The 22,358-nt window shown below is 42.3% G+C and overlaps 1 protein-coding gene across 3 annotated transcripts; it reads left to right on the forward strand.

Moving 5' to 3' along the window:
- The first annotated feature begins 1,810 nt into the window (after positions 1–1,810).
- mtm1 (myotubularin 1) lies at positions 1,811–22,251 on the forward strand. 3 transcript variants are annotated; one of them, XM_061959390.2, is made up of 16 exons: positions 1,811–1,883; positions 11,238–11,325; positions 11,412–11,484; positions 11,561–11,655; positions 13,085–13,195; positions 13,274–13,375; positions 13,759–13,842; positions 13,920–14,069; positions 14,142–14,327; positions 14,402–14,584; positions 14,686–14,841; positions 19,063–19,110; positions 19,203–19,295; positions 19,354–19,467; positions 19,535–19,711; positions 19,781–22,251. In XM_061959390.2, the coding sequence occupies exons 2-16, from the start codon at positions 11,269–11,271 to the stop codon at positions 19,970–19,972; spliced, it is 1,821 nt and encodes a 606-aa protein (XP_061815374.1). In that variant the 5' UTR covers positions 1,811–1,883; positions 11,238–11,268; the 3' UTR covers positions 19,973–22,251. The 3 variants fall into 3 exon arrangements, with proteins under 3 accessions (XP_061815374.1, XP_061815373.1, XP_061815375.1); XM_061959389.2 differs by having other exon boundaries at positions 1,858–1,950; XM_061959391.2 differs by having other exon boundaries at positions 1,858–1,950; positions 19,784–22,251.
- Positions 22,252–22,358: the final 107 nt, after the last annotated feature.

The following is a 22,358-nucleotide window of genomic DNA, read 5'->3' on the forward strand; positions in this document are numbered from 1 at the left end:
GCATTTATTGCTTTGTCTTAAGCACATGAGCAGCTGTTGTGCTTGGGTGGAAGTAAGAAACCTTCCTGATCCTCCCAAAGAGGCGCTCCATCCTATTGACTGAGATGTGATGCCAAATTCACTACATGTGCAAAGCACCTATCTGTGGTCCCAGTCCTGCCTCATTCTCTGTAATTATTTGATTTTTGGCATTATCACGTGTGACTGGGATATCTTTATCTTCCACTGCTTGTGTCAGTACCTGCGCAAGGTGACTCTCGTAGAGGGGGCGTGTCTTCTCATCTCCCAGTCTGCTGTGATGAAGTGAGCGCTTATAGTTCCCCATAAACGTCCACCCGTCTGTCATGAGCGCAACAGATGATGCTCGGGATAGTTCATCCACAACTTTTTTCTTCTCCTGCTCATAAAGATCTGGCACAATCTTATTGCTGAAGTGGGTGCGCGACGGGATGTCGTAACGTGGTTCAAGCACGTTCAGCATGTGTTTAAAACCCTCGTTTTGCACAACCGAGTCTGCACTTATAAACACACCGATTCAATGGCGGGGGCGTTCAAGCTCCTCCGTTACTCCGCTCGCCATGACCACGCTGTGTGTGGACTGAACGTGCCAACAACTTTTTTTTTTCACTTGTGTGCCTCCCCACACACACACACACACATAGACCGCGCCTCTTTTCTTCTCTCCGGCTTGTGACAGAGGAAGATTCAGAAGACGACACCGCAGCGCTTCTGTTTCTAGCCGATACTACATCAAAAGTAACGTAAAATAACGCAATAACGCATCATGTAGTAACGGTAACTAAATTACTGAATAAAAAAAAATAACGCGTTAGATTACTAGTTACCGCCGAAACTAACGGCGTTACAGTAACGCGTTACTTAGTCCCAACACTGTCCATAAGTAACTGCACCTTGTTTGCAATATTATTGGAAAGATTTTAAAAATGTGCACTTAATTCTTACTATAGTTATTGTCACAAAGTTTTGAGTAAATCATTGACTCGCAGTTCAGTAAAACATTTAAAAAACGATGTACAAACGACTATAAATTTGTATTTGTATCCAAATATTGGGGTATTTTCTTAAGCAAATTTTATTCATGCAAGCAAATAACTTGTGATTAATCATAATTAATCTGATTTAAAAAAATAATCACTTGACAGCCCTAATATATATATATATATATATATATATATATATATATATATATATATATATATACATATATATATATATATATATATATATATATATATATATATATATATATAATAAGTGTACCCATTGCATCTGGTCACCCTGGAAAGGGGGGTCCCTTCATCTGTGGTCTCTTCTCAAGGTGTCTTCTTTTTCCCCATCTGGGTTTTTTTAGTGTTATAGATTTGCCTTAGTGGCTGGACAGGACAGATTTTTTTTTTTTAAAGAAGGTAGTTTGGGTGAATGTGAGTGTGAATGTTCTCTTTCTAGCTGTGTTGGCCCTGCCATGAGTTGGCAACTTGAGGCTGTAATTGCTGCCAAAGGTGCATCAACAACGTATTGGGATAATGCCGAATACTTATGCACATGCGTTTTTTGAGTTTTATATTTTTAATAAATTTGCTAAAAAATTCTACTTTAAAAAAATAAATTAAAAAAACTTTTTTATTTGAGCAAATGGCTGCAATGAAACAAGGAGTGAACATGTAAATGGGGCTGAATACAGTGTATACATACATGCACAAATATTACATAATTTGAGTTTTAACACTAGAATCATTTATTTTATAATTGTATAGAAACGAATGAAAGGAATACTCATCGAACTCCGCTTCCCAGCATCCTCTGCGAGCTCCAATTTGACAAGCAGCCAATGGCCGCCATGACAGGCCGGCACATGACGTAGGGTAAGTTCCTGCTGTGGCTTGAGGGAAACGGGTCGACATTTACACACGGGAGAATCGCACTTTGCGGGTAAGTTAAGACATTTGGCCGCCACAAGACTCACTAAGTTTGCGTCGGGTGTTCCTCGGAGGACTTTGTCTACCCTTCGGGTGCGCTGTGTAGTAAAATATGGCGAGCATTTTGGTGGGAAGACGCTGTCTGAGGACCGAGGCCTCCACTGTTTCCTGGTGGAAGTCCTCAGCTGTGCCTCCTGGAATGGACAAGTTGGAAAAGTTGACATCAGGCTTTTAAAGCTGTGTTTTGTCGCTATTCACGCTGGGTGTGTTTAATGTTGTTTCCACGAATAATAATGTACTCTGCTGCCACTTGTGACAGCTACAAAGTGCTGCCTTTTGTACAAATACTAGCCTCTGTGCTTCACCAACACCACGGCCTTTTCATAGAAATGAGCTCATTTTCAGTGTATATTCTACTTTTTACTTTACCATACATGTGCTTGCTGATCACTTGAGAATATTAAATGTTTTAAATCATCGGCTCACAACTTCAAGATTAACGAACGTGTGAACATTCACATTATTGACTTTGATTGATTTATTATTACATATCGGTGATGACTGCTGGTGTTAATGTATCGGACTTAACCTGCTACTCTGTTAGGTACACCTGCATCCAAAACAGTCGTGTATGACAGCCACATGTAGTATAATTGAAAGGTTAAAAAAAACAGCATATTATTACTTCCAAGTAGTGTTTGTTTTTGTGTGCAAGCAGCAAAATGCATGTTTTCGGGATATTATCCTTGAGCTTAATTTTTATAAGGAGGCAGTGGCGGGCCGTGCGTTTCCCACCTAGGCTTTCAGTGTTGTCAGACTTCGATGATTACCTCTCAAAATACCATCATTTATGTCACCACGTGACCATTACTGGAGAAATACTATACAGGAACACATTTACGCACTACTGAGTATTGAAACACCTCGACAGTGTACAAAACAGCCTATTTTCTGGCGCATTTGAAAATCAAACCCGCATCAGCAATTAAAACATATCGTATGTGGTACTGTCAAAATAACAATAATTGTAAAAAAAACAAACATATTAAACTTGACGGAAATAAAATATTTGAACTCACAATTTGTATCACCCATTCAACGCCGTATAAGCCAGTGGTAAAGCTCGAAGTCGGTTGATTCGAGTGGAAGTGGCGGGCATTTCACCATTTCATCGCCGGGATAGCTTAGCTAGCTTCCTGGGCTGGCAAACCTCATCTCACAAGATGTAGTTTCTCTTTAAATATCCTTCTTGAAAATGGCCTTGCAAATATATATCTGCAACCTAATCAACGCTTTGCTCTCCTTCTTTGTGGGTTTCTCTGCTATGTCTTCGCTCCGGTGCAACACTTCCTGATTTAGTAAAGTGCAACTTCTGATTGGATACTCACTTGGGAGTGTCAAGTGAGTATCCAATCACAATCACGTTAACGTCAGGCTACCAGGTAGCCCGTTAGCGGATACATTTAATTTAAATTCATCCGCTAACGGTCCTGGGTGTGGCTCTGCTGATCTGCATAGCACTGATCTGAGTATCCAATCACAGGACGCGTAAATGTCACGTTCAACGTGAGGCCAGCTAGAAGGCCTTACTGGCAACTTGTGATCTGATTGGCTATCACAATTATCTATCAACTGTATGTTCCCGTTCACTTACAGTGCATAGAGGCTTGCATTTTTGATTCTGAAGGCCTCGGGTAGATTTCATACAGCATGGCAACATTAGCTAGCTAAATTCTGATTGGATAAAAACTCTATAACCTAAAAACAACAGTACTGGAAGGAGCATAATATGACATGAAGAGAGTATGAATACATTTAGATATTTAGGGAAAGTAAAAAAAAAAATTACTTTTATCTTTAATTATGATCATGATTTCTGGTTATGTTAGGCCAGCAGAGAAGGCCTTGCTGGCCCTGACGGCACACCACTGTAAGGAAGGGCTGTCCAAAGTGCAGCCTCGGTGCTATTTGTAGACCTGCAACATAAACGCATTTTTGACATCCTGGGTGAAAATCAATGCTTCTCACCCAACCTGATTGAGCTTCAGAGGTGCTGCAAAGAGGAATGGGCGAAACTGTCCAAAGATAGGTGTGCCAAGATTGTGTGGCATCGTATTCAAAAAGACTTGAGGCTGTAATTGCTGCCAAAGGTGCATCATCATATTGAGCAAAGGCTTTGAATACTTACGTACATGTGATGTCTTAGTTTTTTAAATAAATGCGGAAAAGTAGAAATAAATAAAAACATTGTCACATTCTCAATATGTTTGTAGTATTTGGAGGACAAATATAGATTTGTTCCATTTTAGAAGAAGAAGGCTGTAACATAAAAAATGTGGAAAAAGTGAATACTTTCCGAATGCACTGTATTTATACATATAGAAGACGAGATACATGAGAACTGTATTAGCCTGTTAAGTGACAAAATAAGAAAACGTCCTTAATTGGCGAGCATGAGGCATTCTTGATTTAATTTTTGTGATTTTAAAACCACAGACTGTTCAGACACTTTGGCTTTAGTCGCCATAAACTTGCGACATGTATCGTTTATCTCCTCAATCAAATCTATGGCTAAAAGTGATGCAGGCCGGCGGCCGCACTCTGATTACTATTGTCACCCCTGACTTATTAATTAATCTACTCGATAATTTCCTCTTCTTAGCTGGGAACTCTTTCCTATAATGTGTGGTTCCTTTTGCCTTCTGTTGAAGTGTAAAAAGTATTCTTTGTTTCACCTCTTCACATTCAAGCTACCTTAGCACCGCGGTTACCATAGCTTGTCTTCTTCCTCCTCCGTGTGTGTCCGCACTAACTTAGCTGACACATAACATAAAAATATAAAAGAATGTTGGCTAATGGTTCTCCCATAGTTAGTCAAAACTAAACCTAGAACTAACTTTTAGAGAACATGAATGCTGAATTTTAGATCCCTTACCGCCTCTATCACTTTATTTAGCCTACGCAAATAATCGTTATTTGGACATTTGTGCACCGATTCATGAATTGCCCACGTTGTCATCATGATGCATCAGAGAACTTGTCGTTTTTCCCACCTACAATGCACACCTTTTGACGCCTTGAATCTGCTTGCATGCTTCGCTGCTCTCCAGGGCGTCATGTATTTTTGTGGATTTCCTACTAAAAAATGGTGTACGCTCAAATCCAAAAAACGTTGCACGCACAAACCATTTGAGATGTAATAAAGGGTGAGCACTCATTAATCCAAGCACATTTCTTTTTTACATTTCAATCAATGTAGAAATGAGACCACATTTTGGTCTGCAGCTGGCCAGTCCCTGGCCACGCTCCGATTTAAATACGCAAATCATATTGAAATTAACCATGTGCCTGAGATCCTCTGCCCAATCAGAATTCACTGCCAAGGAGTAGGAGCTGCTTGTTTCTGGCGTTTCCAGCTAATGAAAGGGGCTTCAGTGGGATAAAGTGTGTGAGCCTGTCAATGCTGTAGAGTCACACAACCGCACACAGGAACAAATAAGAAATACTGAATTTCCTTGAATTAGCGCCCGGGCGGTAATTAATTTAAAACCTCTTCTCACTCCGGCGCTTACCAAAGGCATGCGGTAAATATAAGCATGCGCTAATTATTTTAAAACCTCTTCTCACTCTGGCGCTTACCAAAGGCATGCGGTAAATTTAGGCCTGCGCTTATAAATTTGAGTGTGATGTAAGTATACCATCATGAAAAGTAGGGATGTCCCGATCCAGGTTTTTGCACTTCCGATCCGATACCGATATTGTTTTTGCATTTCCGATCCGATACCGATACCGATACTGAACGATACTGGCCTATCCGAGCATGTATTAAAGTTTAAAGTTATTTAGCCTACTTAGTTGTCAGAATCATGTTGAAAAGGGTTTTAGTACTCTTGATAACAACTAGCCAGCTGAATTAGGGGAGTTTGAATAATACACAATGGTTGGTAACAAGAAACTGACCTGTTTATTCAAGGATAAACACAAAATAGACAAAATTATACATGACAAACAGAAATGGCATCATTGAACTAGGGCTGGGCGATATGGCCTTTTTTTAATATTGCGATATTTTAAGGCCATATTGCGATACACAATATATATCTCGATATTTTGCCTTAGCCTTGAATGAACACTTGATGCATATAATCACAGCAGTTTGATGATTCTATGTGTTTTGATTGATTGATTGAGACTTTTATTAGTAGGTTGCACAGTGAAGTACATATTCCGTACAATTGACCACTAAATGGTAACACCCCAATAAGTTTTTCAACTTGTTTAAGTCGGGGTCCACTTAAATTGATTCATGATACAGATATATACTATCATCATAATACAGTCATCAAACAAGATAATCACATTGAATTATTTACATTATTTATAATCCAGGGTGTGGAGGGGGGCGCCGGATGTAAGTGTCAAAAAGACAGCCAAAAGAGTTTGATATGAGAATAAATCTAAAGTTAAAATATAGGGTAGAAATGCACCCATTTGAGATAAGCGTCTCGACAGACGTCACAATATTTGAACAATGATGACGAAAACTGTTGTCTCTGTCGTGTCCGTGTGTCGAAAATTGTTATGCGCTTATTTTTTTATTTGATTTTGTGCGTGGCATAGATTTGCCGTGCGCAGAGGACGTTTGAGCAGGCGCGCACCTTAGCGGCTGCGCTAGCATCACAGCTAACGTTAGCCATGCCGCTACCTCGCTCTCTGCTGGGAGAGGGCGTATACGTATGTGATGTATACGTATGTGACGTATGACGTGACAGTATGTGACGTATGACGTGACAGTATGTGACATGTGTAAGAAGGTGCGCTCGCTGTCTGTGAGAGGGAGACACAGGAAAGAGTGAGAAGAGCCTGTCGTGTAATGCCAGCAGCTAAAAGCAACTGCGTGAGAATTGTGGATGTGTTGAAGGTGTGCTGGAAAATGCGGAACGGAAATTACGGAGCAGCAGAAAAGTGGAATGTATTATTTAAATAGGTGCGTTGGAAAACACGGACCGGAGTTTTTTTTTTAACTGGATCTGGATCGGCATTTTCCCATGCCTTGCCGATACGCAATTTTTGGCAAATATCGGCAGCCGATCCGATCCAAATATCGGATCGGGACATCCCTAATGAAAAGCACATTTAATAAAAAATAACGTTGTTATGGTCTTACCTTTACTTATAAATGAAGTCCATGCGCAGCTCCTTCTGAACAAAAGCATCGATAACTTGTTTATAGAAGTCTTCCTTATCTTTCTTTAGTTTTAAAAGTCTCTCTGTCTCGATGGAGATCTTCCTTTAATTATTACCTCCTGCTTCAATTGAAAGTCCAGTTTAGAAAACTGTTTTATTTTAGATATGTAATCCTCCATGTTAACAGTGCAAGCGAGAGGAAAAAATAAGCGATCGCTGCTAACTGTGGCTGCTTGTTGTCACTTCTTCTGCAGCCGAGTAGTCACAAGAAGGATCACTAGCGCCCTCTACCACCAGGAGGCGGGAGTCATTTAATGACTCATATTTGACACACGCAGCTACGGTATATTAATAAAACATAGCTGCTTGCTGTTCTTTTTAGCATATTCAATAGCTTGGACCTTAAATGCCTACTGAAACCCACTACTACCGACCACGCAGTCTGATAGATCAACGATGAAATCTTAACATTGCAACACATGCCAATACGGCCGGGTTAGCTTACTAAAGTGCAATTTTAAATTTCGCGCGAAATGTCCTGCTGAAAACGTCTCGGTATGATGACGTCAGTCGGTGTTTCATTGTTTACATTCCCGGAAGATGACAGTCAAGCTTTACCATTGGCCTGTGGAGAACTGGGACAACAGAGACTCATACCAGGAGGACTTTGAGTTGGATACGCAGACACGGTACTGTGAGTACGCATGCAGCTGCGGCTTCCAAACATTTGATCGCTTGCCCATACTTGCGTGCCACTATGTGCATGTCACGTACGTAACTTTGGGGACTTTGGGGAAATATATGTGCTGTATGAACTTTGGGGAGGTGAACGGTACTTTGGGCTGTGGGATTGAGTCTGTTGTGCAGGTGTTTGAGTTGTATTGGCGTTTTATATGGACGGGAGGGGGGAGGTGTTTGTTATGCGGTATTAATTTGTGGCATATTAAATATAAGCCTGGTTGTGTTGTGGCTAATAGAGTATATGGACGGCGTGGCGCAGTGGAAGAGTGGCCGTGCGCGACCCGAGGGTCCCTGGTTCAATCCCCACCTAGTACCAACCTCGTCATGTCCGTTGTGTCCTCAGCAAGACACTTCACCCTTGCTCCTGATGGGTGCTGGTTAGCGCCTTGCATGGCAGCTCCCTCCATCAGTGTGTGAATGTGTGTGTGAATGGGTAAATGTGGAAGTAGTGTCAAAGCGCTTTGAGTACCTTGAAGGTAGAAAAGCGCTATACAAGTACAACCCATTTATCATTTATCATTTATATATATGTCTTGTGTTTATTTACTGTTTTAGTCATTCCCAGCTGAATATCTGGTCCCACCCGCCTCTCACAGCATCTTCCCTATCTGAATCGCTCCCACTGCCCTCTAGTCCTTCACTCTCACTTTCCTCATCCACAAATCTTTCATCCTCGCTCAAATTAATGGGGAAATCGTCGCTTTCTCGGTCCGAATCGCTCTCGCTGCTGGTGGCCATGATTGTAAACAATGTGCATATGTGAGGAACTCCACAACCTGTGACGTCACGCTATTCATCTGCTACTTCCGGTACAGGCAAGGCTTTTTTATCAGCGACCAAAAGTTGCGAACTTTATCGTCGATGTTCTCTACTAAATCCTTTCAGCAAAAATATGGCAATATCGCGAAATGATCAAGTATGACACATAGAATGGACCTGCTATCCCCGTTTAAATAAGAAAATCACATTTCAATAGGCCTTTTAAATCCTACTGAATAGCTCTTTATCTTCTTCCCTTTATCCGATTTTAAATTATTGAAATCAGCCTCCTCCATTTTGAAAATGATGACAGGTGAAGTGTCACTCGTGACGTGACGAGTTTGACCCGGCGGAAATTGTAGGCATATGCTAATTATTTTGCGAAACGAGTTTGACCCGGCGGTAATTCTAGACATGCGCTAATAAAAATAATATTTTGCGAAACGAGTTTGACCCGGCGGTAATTCTGACCAGGCGGTAATGCTAAGCATGCGCTAATTATTTTGCGAAACGAGTTTGACCCGGCGGTAATTCTAGGCAGGCGCATACTATATACCCGGCGGCATTTCAAGGAAATACGGTAAGTGTTACTACATCGGGAAGAATATGGAGGCGGGTGAGACCAGAGATAAAGTAGTGCTCATCCCGTTTAAAGGATAGTTGCTGTATTGATAAGTAAAACTTCAGAAGAGGTGGGAGCAATTGTGTGTAAAAATATTTTTGTAACTGACAACAAAATGTGTTTATAGAGTAGCCTGCTCACAGCCAGATTACAGTTTTACGTGAAGATTATGGAATATTTAGTTACAAATCTTTTACATTTAAACATGCCTGCATATCAAAAAGGATATGAAAGACTTTAACTCTTATTTGAGTACTCAATTTATTATTACAACAGAGGAAAGCTACTTACTTTACACTTTCCAGCGGCTGCAACTTTCTGACCGACTGGCCGAGCTGTGCTGGAGTTAGAAGAACACATTCTGACAGCAATAGCTGGCAAAATGATTCCCTAGATACATTTATATACATCTGACTCCTCCCAAATATGAATATGAAACATTAAATGAATTTTGAGTCCATGCCTCAATCTTTTACCTTGTTGAAATCAAATGATGGCAACGCCCGAATTACCAACTCTGTGTGTTGCGAAAGTATACACAGCATGTAGAAATGCGTAAGTGAAGCATGAAGTTTGCGTAAGGCACCGCACATTTCCACATTCAGTTTACTCTTAATACATCTCAACTTTGCCATGAAAAAGGGTGTATGGCACGTTTTTGTGCATACGAGTCAGCTCGCTCCTCTGCTTCAAACCCTGTTCATGGCGTTTTGATTTTGGATTAACCTTAATTATAGAAGTGACTGATGTGCTGAAAGTAATCAGTGTTACAACTTACACAATTTCCTCAAGGTTGGCAGGTAATTGGCGATAATTTGGCCCAGAGCATATTCCACAGATACAAATAAACAAGGTCTGCAAAGGCGCAAAACCTAATCAGTATGTGCTCTTTGATGATTTTCGCCCATTTACTCTTGTTTGATTTCTGACTGCAAATCATTTGAGATCAAGCAAATATGAGTATGTTTTTGAGTAGAAGTTGCTACATCATGGTCTGACAGAAATATTTTGATTGCCATGTTTTGTGCGTAAACTTAATAATACTGAGGTAGCAGCTGCAATCATAGTGGTGTTATTAGGATTTGTTTTTTCATTTTGCATAAATGAATAACTACCTATCTCTTTATTTCTGTGCGTATATACACAAAATGTGCTTCAACAGTCGCACAAAACTTACACTCAGACCATCGCCATGCATGACATGCGTGATACTTACCGTTACTCACTGTTGCTTACTTCAGAAGATGACAAATAATTAGTATGCCTTTTTCTTTTCTTTCTTATTGTAAGTAAGGAGGGACCTCAACATTTTAAGTTTGTTTTTGTTACATTTGAAGTTGAAAATACATACGCTAACGTGATTTGGTAAGTTTTTGAGTATGTTAAAGCTCTCAAAAAGGCGGTTTAGTTGCCACAATAAGCAATTTCTTGGCATATCTGGTGCCACATTGAATGAGTTTAATCATAAGAATAACCAAGTGTCCCCAACTTTTTATGTATGCGGCTCTTACGAGGGGAAAGTTTGGACACACCTACTGTCCTGGTTGTGCATTTGACAGGGATCTCAGTTTATTTTGACCTACGTAATAGATTACAGTATTTTATCACCAACGGGTCTTGAGGGTAAAAAGTGAGGTGTGCTGGCCCTTTTCCTATTAATTGAGGGGAGACATGCAAACTTTCTTCTTAATTTAGACTACAATGGCATATATACGGTGTTATGTATGACATCCACATATACTTGGGCAGATGATCCAGCACTGTTGTTCAGCTGCCTCTCATGTGTCTCATAAAAGTCGGAGGAGTGATGTCACCTTCTATTTTTGTACCTTTTATACTATGAAAGCTGCCATCTTGGCAGTATTTTCATAAGGCCATTTAAGTCTCATTTTGTAAACCTGTGATTTCCTTATCATTTTAGTGCACTTTAGTATTAAATGTACAATATGTCCCGTATATAGCATTAACACACTTTATGTTGTTGCCTTCAGCCTGTGGAAGTCCCCCTCCCCTCCCTGAGCGATGGCCTCACCAATCTCTGTGTATAATTCCAATGCCTTGGACACTCACATCTCCAGTGTAAGTGTGACCTTGTTTGACTCATGTTAAAAGTAGAGATTTACAGGAATCTCACATCTTCAATAAGTGTGTTTGTTTTGTTGTAGACTTCCAGAGAGTCTCTGAAGATGGAGTTGTTAGCTGATGTCACCCTGCTGCCAGGAGAGGAGAGAATCACAGGTGAGGTCCCACTCTGTTCACAATTAATTGGTTTTCCCCCCCCGTTGCAAATATTTCTCCTTTTTTTAATTTGCAGACAAGGATATCATCTACATCTGTCCGTTCAGCGGTGCAATCAAAGGCAAAGTGTTGATCACAAACTACAGACTCTACTTTAGGAGTTCAGATTCTGTAAGTTTATATTGATGCACTGGGTGTCACGTGAGACATGCTTCTTATTTTTAGGACATACTCGTCCAAGGCAATTCATACTGTACTGGATTTGGGCGTGTTTCTCCTTACCTCGGCTGGCCCTCTGCTGGTCTGCCCTCACAGTCTCACACGGATTGCTTGTCCCATCACTTCCGTTTCGACTACAATTTCAATGACATGGCGGGCTTATTTTGAGTCATTATGATCTTGTCCACTATGAAAGGTGCCGAATGTCATTCATGACTTATTACTTACGAATTACTGATAGGAATGCTCAGGCCGATATTAGGAGTTATGGCGTCAATCCGATAACATAAGAAAATAGCTACAATAACCTATTTAAAAAATTTCAAAAACGCTCTGAGGCAAAATTACCCATACTGTGCTGTAGGTGGGTTAGGGTAGACAAATCAAGCTCTTCTACCTCGGTAGCCGAGGTTGTAAACTTGCCCTCGGCTCACCAGACATCAGAGTGTAAAAAACATGTGCGGGACTCCTTTAGAGAACGACATCTCGCTTGCCACCTGCACAAAATGCCCAGCAAACATTCCACAAGGAGGGATTTAAAAAACAGGTTTCAATACATCAAACCTCAACAGCCTTCCTAAACACCAGCAGCACCACGACGGTGCCCCAAAAGCCCATAAAGACGCCTGCTCTTCCAACACCACCTGCATAAAAAGGCCGTTACTACCGCCACTGCGTCCGTAAAGTTAACACTGTCAGTCCACAAACCACCCGAGACACTGTAATTCCAAGTCGCCGCAATTTTTTGGTTGTTTGTTTGCTACGACATGTTTGCCACACTCCTGCATTAACTGATAGATGGAAATATGGACATACGTTCTTTACTGATTTATGGATCTGTGATGTTAGCTCTACCATAGTAGGGATATCATGTTTGATTAGGCAAAATCTGCAGGTACAGTTTGTCAAATCCACCTTTGTGTAAGCCTTTCTTACCTGCTAGTGTTCACAAACTGCAGTTAAATAAAACATGAAGGATATATACAACTTATCGGTTTTGAGGAACAGGAATTTATTTGTTTTTATTGATTAATTATTGCTTATAAATTAAAAGAGTGTTCGTATCAATTAAATGTCATGTCTTTCACACACATGAATGAGTGAGCAAGAGTACCATGGGTTTGACTTCAGGATGATTTTGTTTCTTTGTATTTTATTTATAATAAGAATTGTGTCAGTTATCAGTAATAACATAAATAAGGAGTGATCGCACAGCAGTTAAGCCAGATAAGAGGAAGTGTGCCGTGTCAGGCGCAGATTGCTGCGCTCTTTGTGTGTTACGAGATCACATAAGCAACATCTGCTCAACTAAGTGCATAATGATAGTGTAGAGTGTATTATTCACATTTTGAAGTTTATTCAGTTTGCCTGTGATTTCCAGGATGTGGCAGTGACACTGGATGTTCCTCTGGGTACCATCAGTCGAGTAGAGAAAATGGGCGGGGCGTCGAGTAGAGGAGAGAACTCGTATGGCCTGGACATCACCTGCAAGGTATTTTTTTCCAACTTGTTTTCTGAGCTGTATTATTGCCTCTCATATCCCTTTGCTGTCATCTTTATGTGCTACCAGGACATGAGGAATCTGAGGTTTGCCCTCAAGCAGGAAGGTCATAGCAGAAGAGACATCTTTGAGCTCCTCTTCAAGCACGCCTTCCCTGTCTCCCATGGCCTGGTAAACATCTAGCTCCATCTACTAGCTGTATGACAGATTTACTAGCCAAATCATGTGACAGAACGACACGTATTGATTTTAAAGGGGGCCTATGATAATTTTCCTCATTTCTGACTTACACATATTGTTACAATATTGGATACTTGTGATAAACAAGGCCAAAGCGTTCAATCATAAGGTTTAAGCAATTTGAGTGTGAACTTGCACAAAGTTTTGGATGCCTCTGAACACTGTTTTGCAGTCTTTTTCTACTGTTGGGCACAATGGGGTGGATGTACCTATGTGGGTTAAATTTACATTAGAATCAACATAGGTGCCCTTTAAAATGTCCTGAAATTAGCCTGCAACTTTAAAGCCCTGTTTCTTTCCCCTAATCTATCCAGCCTCTGTTTGCGTACGTGACTCAGGAGAAGTACGAGGAGAACGGCTGGAATATCTACAAGCCCGTAGAAGAGTTCAGACGGCAGGTAAGGGAGGTGATGTTACTTATTGTGCTGGGGGGTAAAAGACAAATAAGGAGCTAATGTGTGGTTTTCGGTTTCAGGGCTTACCTAATAACAAGTGGCGCATTACTTTCATCAATAAAAGCTATGAAGTGTGTGACACCTACCCCACTGTGTTGGCTGTGCCCTTTAAATGTAAAGAGGAGGACCTGAGAAGAGTGGCCTCCTTCAGGTCTAAGGCACGCATACCAGTAAGTGCATCATGACACATTTGAACTTGGAGTCTTTCTGCACCTGTTATTCATTTCTTCCCATCACCACAGGTGCTGTCGTGGATCCACAGAGAGAATCAGGCTGTGATCGCGCGCTGCAGCCAGCCTCTGGTTGGCATGTCTGGTAAAAGGAACAAGGATGATGAGCGCTATCTGGACCTGATTAGGGAAGCTAACGACACCACCAAGCTTACCATCTACGACGCTCGCCCCAACGTCAACGCTGTGGCCAACAAGGTTGTCCATTGGTTAAATACATAAATAAATGATGCAGGAAATGTCTCCTTTTTTAACCCAAAATTTAAATGCAGGCCACAGGGGGTGGCTATGAAGGCGATGAGTACCAGAACGCAGAGCTCATATTCCTCGACATCCAGAACATCCACGTCATGCGGGAGTCCCTGAAGAAACTTAAAGACATAGTGTATCCCAATGTAGAAGAATCTCATTGGCTGTCCAGTCTAGAGTCCACACACTGGCTTGAACATGTCAAGGTAAGCACACAGGCTAATCGCTAATCGTCCCTATCATTTAAAGGAAGCTGTGCGGTCCTTAGCATGATACTGTGTATGTGTGTGCGTGCCTGTGTGTGTAGTTGGTGTTGTCAGGAGCCATCCAAGTAGCAGACAAAGTGTCCAGTGGGAACTCTGTGGTGGTTCACTGCAGCGACGGCTGGGACAGGACTGCTCAGCTCACGTCTTTGGCCATGCTCATGCTGGACAGTCACTACCGCACTCTCAAAGGATTACAGGTCCGTTTACATTTGTTCCTTCAAGTATACATTTCGTTGACTAATAATTGTCATTGTACAGTGGCACCTTAGTTTACGAGTACCCCAATTTATGAGTATTTTAAAATGAGTTGTCTCTCAGCTTTTTGCGATGCTTGAAATTGCAAGCATAATTTGAGTTACAAGCTTCTGTAGCCAACCACCGGAACTGTAGGAGTTAGTGCAAAGGAGAAGAATTAGATGACCAAATCAGAAAAACAAACTGTTTTAAACTTGTCTTACTTCTTAGCCGCCACGGCAGTCGGTCTGACTGCAGCACCGTCAGTCTGCATCACACAAAGCCACAGCCAGCATCCGTAGCATGGAGCAACCTTTTTCCTTTGAATAAAAACGAGACAACTTAATTACAAATTTGTCATTGAATTAAAACAGAAATGTTGACGAATGAAATCCAATCATGTCCGATTTCATCTTGACATGCGGGGACAAGTTAGGAAAACAGTTAATCACATTTATTTTAGCTGCTTTTAGGAAAGGGGTTTGGAGTGAGTCACAGAGGAGATCCAAACAGAACTACTGTCTTTGTCAGATAGGGAAGTTAGATAAACCATCACCAATACAATACCATCCATTGTAACAAGTTACTCAATGCAAACATTTCCATGCCTGGAAGAAAGGGAAGACAAATGGACACATTTCACGTTTGACACTATGGAGAACAATACAATGTGTGAACATTGTGAGCGATTACCATTGGTCACCGAATAAAAATAATCTCGAACAAAAGATGTCAGTCTTTCAATAAACATCAAGAAATGCTTTGTTACGTTTCTAGTAAGTGAGATGTGGAGACATCCGAACGTTGTTTTTGTTTTAAATATTTATTTTTTGTCAGGGGTTCAACTTGAAAGATTTATTGAATAGCATGATTTAACAGGTTCAGATCAGGTAGACCGTTCCTCCCAATCACGCCAGTCCAAGTATCAGTCCAAGTATGGATTGTTATTGGACTTCTGTGCTAGTCATGGACATTTGCGATAACAAACACCATGTTCAAGCATAAGGATGCTCATAGGTGTACCTGGTACCAGAGCACCCTAGGCCAAAGATCAATCATCGATTTTGTAATCGTATCAGCTGATCTGAGGCCGTATGTTTTGGACACTCGGGTGAAGAGAGGGACTGAACTGTCAACTGATCACCATCTGGTGGTGAGTTGGGTCAGATGGAGGGTGAAACCTCTGGACAGACCTGGCAAACCCAAGTGTGTAGTGCGGGTGAACTGGGAACATTTGGAGGAGTCCTCTGTCCGGAGTGACTTCAACTCCCACCTCCGGCGGGACTTCTCTGCCATCCCTGTGAAGGTTGGGGACATTGAACAGGAATGGGCAATGTTCAAAGCCTCTATTGATAAAGCTGCAGGTGCGAGCTATGGCCAGAAGGTCTTAGGTGCCTCAAGGGGCGGTAACTCTGGTGTACAGCAGTGGTCAGGGAAGCCGTCCGTCTGAAGAAGGAATCCTACTGGGGTATGTTATCCCGGGGGACTCCGGAGGCAGTTGCAAGGCACCAACAGGCTCGAAGGGCAGCGGTCGTGGCTGTGGACGAGGCGAAGCAGTGTGTGTGAGAGCAGTTCGGGGAATCAATGGAGAAGGATTATCGGGCGGCACCAAAGCTGTTCTGGAAGACCATACGGCACCTCAGGAGGGGGAAGCAGGGAACCATCCAAGCTGTGTACAGCAAGGATGGGACTCTACTGACTTCAAGTGAGTAAGTCGTAGGGCGTTGGAAAGAGCACTTTGAGGAACTCCTGAACCCAACTACATGAGACACACCCTCCCTGACAGGAGCGGAGCCTGTGGATGATGGGGGATTGACGTTGATCTCTTGGAGTGAAGTCACTGAGGTAGTTGACAACTCCACAATAGCAAAGCTCGGGGGTTGACGAAATTTGTCCAGAAATGCTGAAGGCTCTGGGTGTTTAGGGGCTGTCTTAGTTGATATGCCTTTTCAACATTGCGTGGAAGTCTGGGACAGTGCCGAGGGAGTGGCCGACTGGGGTGGTGGTTCCCCTATTGAAAAAGGGGGACCAGAGGGTGTGTGCTAATTACAGGGGTATCACACTACTCAGCCTCCCTGGGAAAGTTTACACTAAAGTACTGGAAAGGAGGGTCCGGCCGATAGTCGAACCTCAGATTCAAGAAGAGCAATGAGGATTCTGTCCTGGTCGTGGAACAACTGACCAGCTCTTTGCTCTTGCGGGTATCCTGGAGGAGGCCTGAGAGTATGCCTATCCAGTCTACATGTGCTTTGGGGATTAGGAGAAGGCGTATGACCGGGTCCCCCCTGGGAGATCCTGTGGGAGGTGCTGAGGGAGTACTGGGTGAAGGGGACCTTGCTGAGGGCCATCCAATCTCTGTACAACCAAAGCAAAAGTTGTGTCCAGGTGCTTGGATGTAGGTCGGATCCGATTCCAGTGGGGGTTGGTCTCCGCCAGGGCTGCGCTCTGTCACCTATCCTGTTTATGATTTTCATGGACAGGATTTCTACGCAGAGTCGTGACCATGGCGGAGAGGGTATACGTCTCGGGCGGTTAAAGGTTGCGTCACTGCTGTTTGCAGATGATGTGGTCCTGATGGCACCATCGGTTCGTGACCTTCAACTCTCACTGGATCGGTTCGCAGCCGAGTGTTCAGCGGCTGGAACGAGGATCAGCATTTCCAAATCTGAGGCCATGGTTCTCAGCAGGAAACCGATGGTTTGTACAGTCCAGGTAGAGAACGAGACTGTCCCAGGTGGAGGAGTTTAAGTATCTCAGGGTCTTGTTCACGAGTGAGGGAAAGATGGAGAAGGAAATTAGCCGGAAAATCGGAGCAGCTGGAGCAGTATTGCAGTCTCTCTGCCGCACTGTTGTGACGAAACAAGAGCTGAGCTAGAAGACAAAGCTCTCGGTCTACCAAGTTATCTACATTCCTACTCTCACCTATGGTCATGAAGTGTGGGTCATGACCGAAAGAATAAGATCGTGGATACAAGCGGCCGAAATGAGTTTCCTCAGAAGGGTAGCTGGCATCTCCCTTAGAGATAGGGTGAGAAGTTCAGTCACCCGAGAGAGACTCTGAGTAGAGCCGCTGCTCCTTCGCTTGGAAAGGAGCCAGCTTAGGTGGTTCAGGCATCTCGTGCGGATGCCTCACAAGCGTCTCCCTAGGGAGGTCCTCGTTGCACGTCCCACTGGGAGGAGACCCCGGGGCAGGACAAGGACCAGATGGGGGGGATTACATCTCCTCTCTGGCCTGGGAACACTTCGGGATCCCCCAGGTGGAAGTTGCTAATGTTGCTCTGGAGAAGGAAGTCTGGGGGTCTCTGCTGGAGCTGTTGTCCCCGCGACCTGATTCCGGATAAGCGGTTGAAGATTGATGGATGATTTAACAGATGAAGTACCTTATGTTCATATTCAGGGCAACAGGCTCCATGTAAAAGTAGCTTGCTGTATTATAATTACAGACAGTGCCAATATTATTTTACAAATGTTATTATGCTCACAGTGCTTTCTGTTTTTCTTACCAGTACCTTTTTTACCTTTACAATTTATGTGATTGCCAGGGTTTGTCAGTTCGTGTGCATTATAACTCAAAATGTTATGGGAAGAAATGGGATAAGTGTTTACATCTTGGGGATGATCCTGATCATTTCTACTACGTTACTTGACTGACTTTCTGTTTATCTGTGTGTTAGTTAGCAACAACTTAATGTATGGGCAGATTTTGGTGAAACTTTCACGAAAGGTCAGAAATGGGATAAGGACAAAGTGATTACATTTTGGGGGTGATCGGAATCACTGTCGGGATTCAGGATTTTTAAAGGATTCTTTAATATTGGGAGATAGAGCCTGGCGGAGATTTGCGCTCTCAGAATGCCTTTCTAATTGGTAAAGCCATGTTTGTGTAAGTTGCAAGCACATAAGTGGAAGAGTAGAGTGGCACCTAAAATAAAAGATGATCAACTCTGTTAGGAATTAATTGAACAATATTGTGAGGGAAGGAAGTTTTTTTATTTAATGTGCCTTTTAAACAAGTTAGTGGCATCTTTTGTCTAAAATTATGCACTCTTTAGTCAGTCATGAGAAGAACATGGTGGACCGAGGCTTGATGAGTTAATCGACATTGACAGGTTGTCGACATAAACCACTATATACATATACCGGTACAAAAATGATGTTCTCGAACTCTTTCTGCATCCTTGCAGGTGCTTATTGAGAAAGAATGGATCAGCTTTGGGCACAAGTTTGCTTCAGTGGGTAACATTTTGCCTTATTGTGAATATATTTGTTCTCCTCAATTCTGTCACACTAAATCCTAACGTGTCTAAAAAATGTCTGCTTGCAGAGGATAGGTCATGGTGACAAGAACCACGCCGACCAGGACAGGTCTCCCATCTTCGTCCAGTTCATCGATTGTGTGTGGCAGATGACGAAACAGGTTTGTAGGGTGTGTTTTTTACTGCCTGAACTTTCTAATTAAAAAACTTCCTTCTCAGTTCCCCACAGCCTTTGAGTTCAATGAGCGCCTCCTGCTGACAATCCTTGATCACCTGTACAGCTGCCGCTTTGGTACATTCCTCTACAACTGTGAGAGTGCACGAGACCAGAATGTGAGGAAGGAGACAAACAAAGCTATATCATGTTAAGTCAATCATGTGACGCTGTGTTCCTCCACAGGGGGTGAGGTTGAAAAGCGTGTCCTTGTGGTCTCTGATCAACAGTAAAACAGACATTTATTTAAACCCTTTCTACACGCCTGAGTCTGGTCGGGTTCTCTACCCTGTTGCTAGCATGCGCCACCTTGAGCTTTGGGTCACATACTACATCCGCTGGAACCCGCGCATCCGACAGCAGGTGAATAATTCCCCACCTCTTCTTCTCCGTGCGCCATAAGTAGACTTAACTACTGCTCGTTTGTTCCAGCAGCAGAGTCCAGTGGAGCAGCGCTACTTGGAGCTGTTAGCCCTCCGAGATGAGTACATCAAGAAGCTGGAGGAGCTGCAGCTCTCAGACTCTGCCCCTACCCGCTTGGCTAACAGCTCCACCCCCAACACATCATCGTCGTCCTCTTCCCCCACGTCACAGCAGTACACACACCTACACACTCCCTTCTGAGGGAGATACTTGCACTTGTGTCCACACAGGGAATGAACTGGTGTGTAACAAACTATTCTAAAACCAATTTGGTGACAGGGGTGCAGATTATGCAATGTGTCACAATGCAGCCTTGTCACAAGACTTTTACACACACACGGCATACATAGAAGCCTTAAAGATATTTTGTGGCTTTGAATCCAAGGGCTTGAATACACTGGGCATGATGCAAGTGTGTGGGCAAGTGCGCGTCACTTTGTCAACCAACAAGTTGACATGCACTTTGGCTGGAAACAAACTAATGGCAGAATTTCAAGTTCTCCTTTCAGTGACAATTCACTTGCACTCGCACGTAAAATGGCATGCACTGTTTGTGTGCAGGTCTTAACAAAATGGAGTAATGAGAAAGTTAGAATCAATGACTTCTCCATTTTAATTTTTTTTTTCTTTCAGAGTTAATTTAGCAGTTGTAAGATAGCTTTATACATTGCCCACATATTTCCCCCCTTCCTCCACTGGTGATGCTACACTAGGATAGCTCTGCCGTCTTACACTAATCACACACTAGACGTACAACTAATGGTGTACAGATTCCCTAGAGATGAAATAATATTGCACTTGTCTCCTCGTGCTGAAGTTAAATGTCTTTGAGTCAAGCTGGGTGGACGCTCGTGTGTTCATGAATTGCTACTTGTGTGGTTGTCGTGTTCTCCTGCACTTCCCAAGCCACGGCACTGATAGCAATTAATCAGTAAATAATCTACTGAATGCAGCTTTGAGTTTAGGTGCTTAACATAGAATAAGGACGTTACTGTAAGTGGTGCTGACCCTGGATCAGTGCTTGTAATTTCATGCAGAGCCTGGATGTCCAGGAAAGCCTTATTTTGATGTTAAAATATGTTTAGACGTTGGCCCTTGCATTAGGATATGATCTTCACTTCCTGCTTTTAAAGTTGATGTTTATTTGCCAGTATATGAAGTTAGTTTGACAATAGCCAATGACATTTCCTTTACGGTGTAGGGAATGTTATGCAAGTCCTTTCTCTTTATGACAAGGACACTGTAAGGGAAAGTAATTCACTCCCAGTTAATTTGTTGATGACTCAAAAGGGCTTCTTCACGGAGGGAGGAAAAAGAACCAAAAAATCGAATACAAAATCACCTAGTCTAGGCTCATCACAAAATAGCTTCCTCATGTCTTGTCCTTTCAATATATAAAGTATCCCTTATTTACAAGATGCATTTATGTCCCCCATTTCACACATTGTCTCGTTGGCAAGCTGATACTTTGACAAGGGCGGTTTGATTAGCTTCTGTCCAAATGTGTGCCTTGATTCTTGGGAGGAATCACCATCACATGTCGCACACACGTGCTCATGTTTGACATAGATCCAATAGAAAACTCATTTGGGGGACACCTTGTTGTTCTTAATAGGTGTTTCTTTCCAGTGTCGTAGACAGGGTATGGCTTTGATGTGCTTTTTTCTGAACACATCGGCCTATCATAAGGGATAAACAGGTGTACCTGGCGCTCCGCCCTCTTGTCCCAGAATGCCAAACTCCTAATGAGAAGTGTGGACACTGACTTAAATATGTGTGCCCTTTTCTACTGTTATTTCCACATTAGGAGAGAGATATATTTCCTCTAATCAGGACTAGAAAGATGTTATTGTGTTGGGTCAATGTCAGGTGTAATTGCAATAGCACTGCTACCTCCATCACTAAACCTTGAGAAAACAGGGTAAGGTTGTAAGCCTTTTATGTTTTTATACATCTTGTGATGGCAAGACAAGCAGTGTTCTACCAAAACCTTAATTGTTTCCTTTAATGTCCCATCCTTTAGTTAAAAAAGCCCAGCATCATGGTGGGAAACAGTACAGATGAATCTATTTTTATTTGATTTTTGTAACGAGCACCATGATGTAATTACCTCAATGAAAACCTAAAGTTGTAAAATACATTTATTTTATGTAGTGTAAAATCGCTCCATGGGTCTTTTTTAGAGCATTTTTGTTGACTAATATAAAAAGAGATCGCTTGTATGCTATGTATGTTTTACACACTTTTACCCTGACAATTGTTTACGTAAGTCATTTAGGGAATTTTAGTTTTAGGGGTGCATTTCTTTTGTTTTTCTCTTTGAGTATTAATATTATTTGGGGCTTGAAAGGGAAGCTTGCCAAAAGTCAGAATACATTTCTAATGTGATTCTTTTTAATCATGCTATATCCTCTCCACAATTTGGTTGGGTGATTATTTTGTTATGTAAATAATACTGATTAAATTAATTTAAGATTGATGCCTGTCGTTTTTATGATTGATTGTTACAGTATGTGTCACGTGTGCTGCTGGGGGCTTAGTTGCTACCGTGCAATGTTCAGGCCAACTCGGAAATAAGAAAAAAACG

This window comes from Nerophis lumbriciformis, linkage group LG05 (genome assembly GCF_033978685.3).
Source record: "Nerophis lumbriciformis linkage group LG05, RoL_Nlum_v2.1, whole genome shotgun sequence".
NCBI classification, from domain to species: domain Eukaryota; kingdom Metazoa; phylum Chordata; class Actinopteri; order Syngnathiformes; family Syngnathidae; genus Nerophis; species Nerophis lumbriciformis.

What these genes read in the sequence shown, in the direction of transcription:
- mtm1 (XM_061959390.2), top strand. Translation starts at nt 11,269, where the DNA reads ATGGCCTCACCAATCTCTGTGTATAATTCCAATGCCTTGGACACTCAC. An exon ending in ACTTTAGGAGTTCAGATTCT is followed by an intron (nt 11,656 to 13,084) that starts GTAAGTTTATAT and finishes TGTGATTTCCAG; the next exon opens with GATGTGGCAGTGACACTGGA. An exon ending in ACCCGCGCATCCGACAGCAG is followed by an intron (nt 19,712 to 19,780) that starts GTGAATAATTCC and finishes CGTTTGTTCCAG; the next exon opens with CAGCAGAGTCCAGTGGAGCA.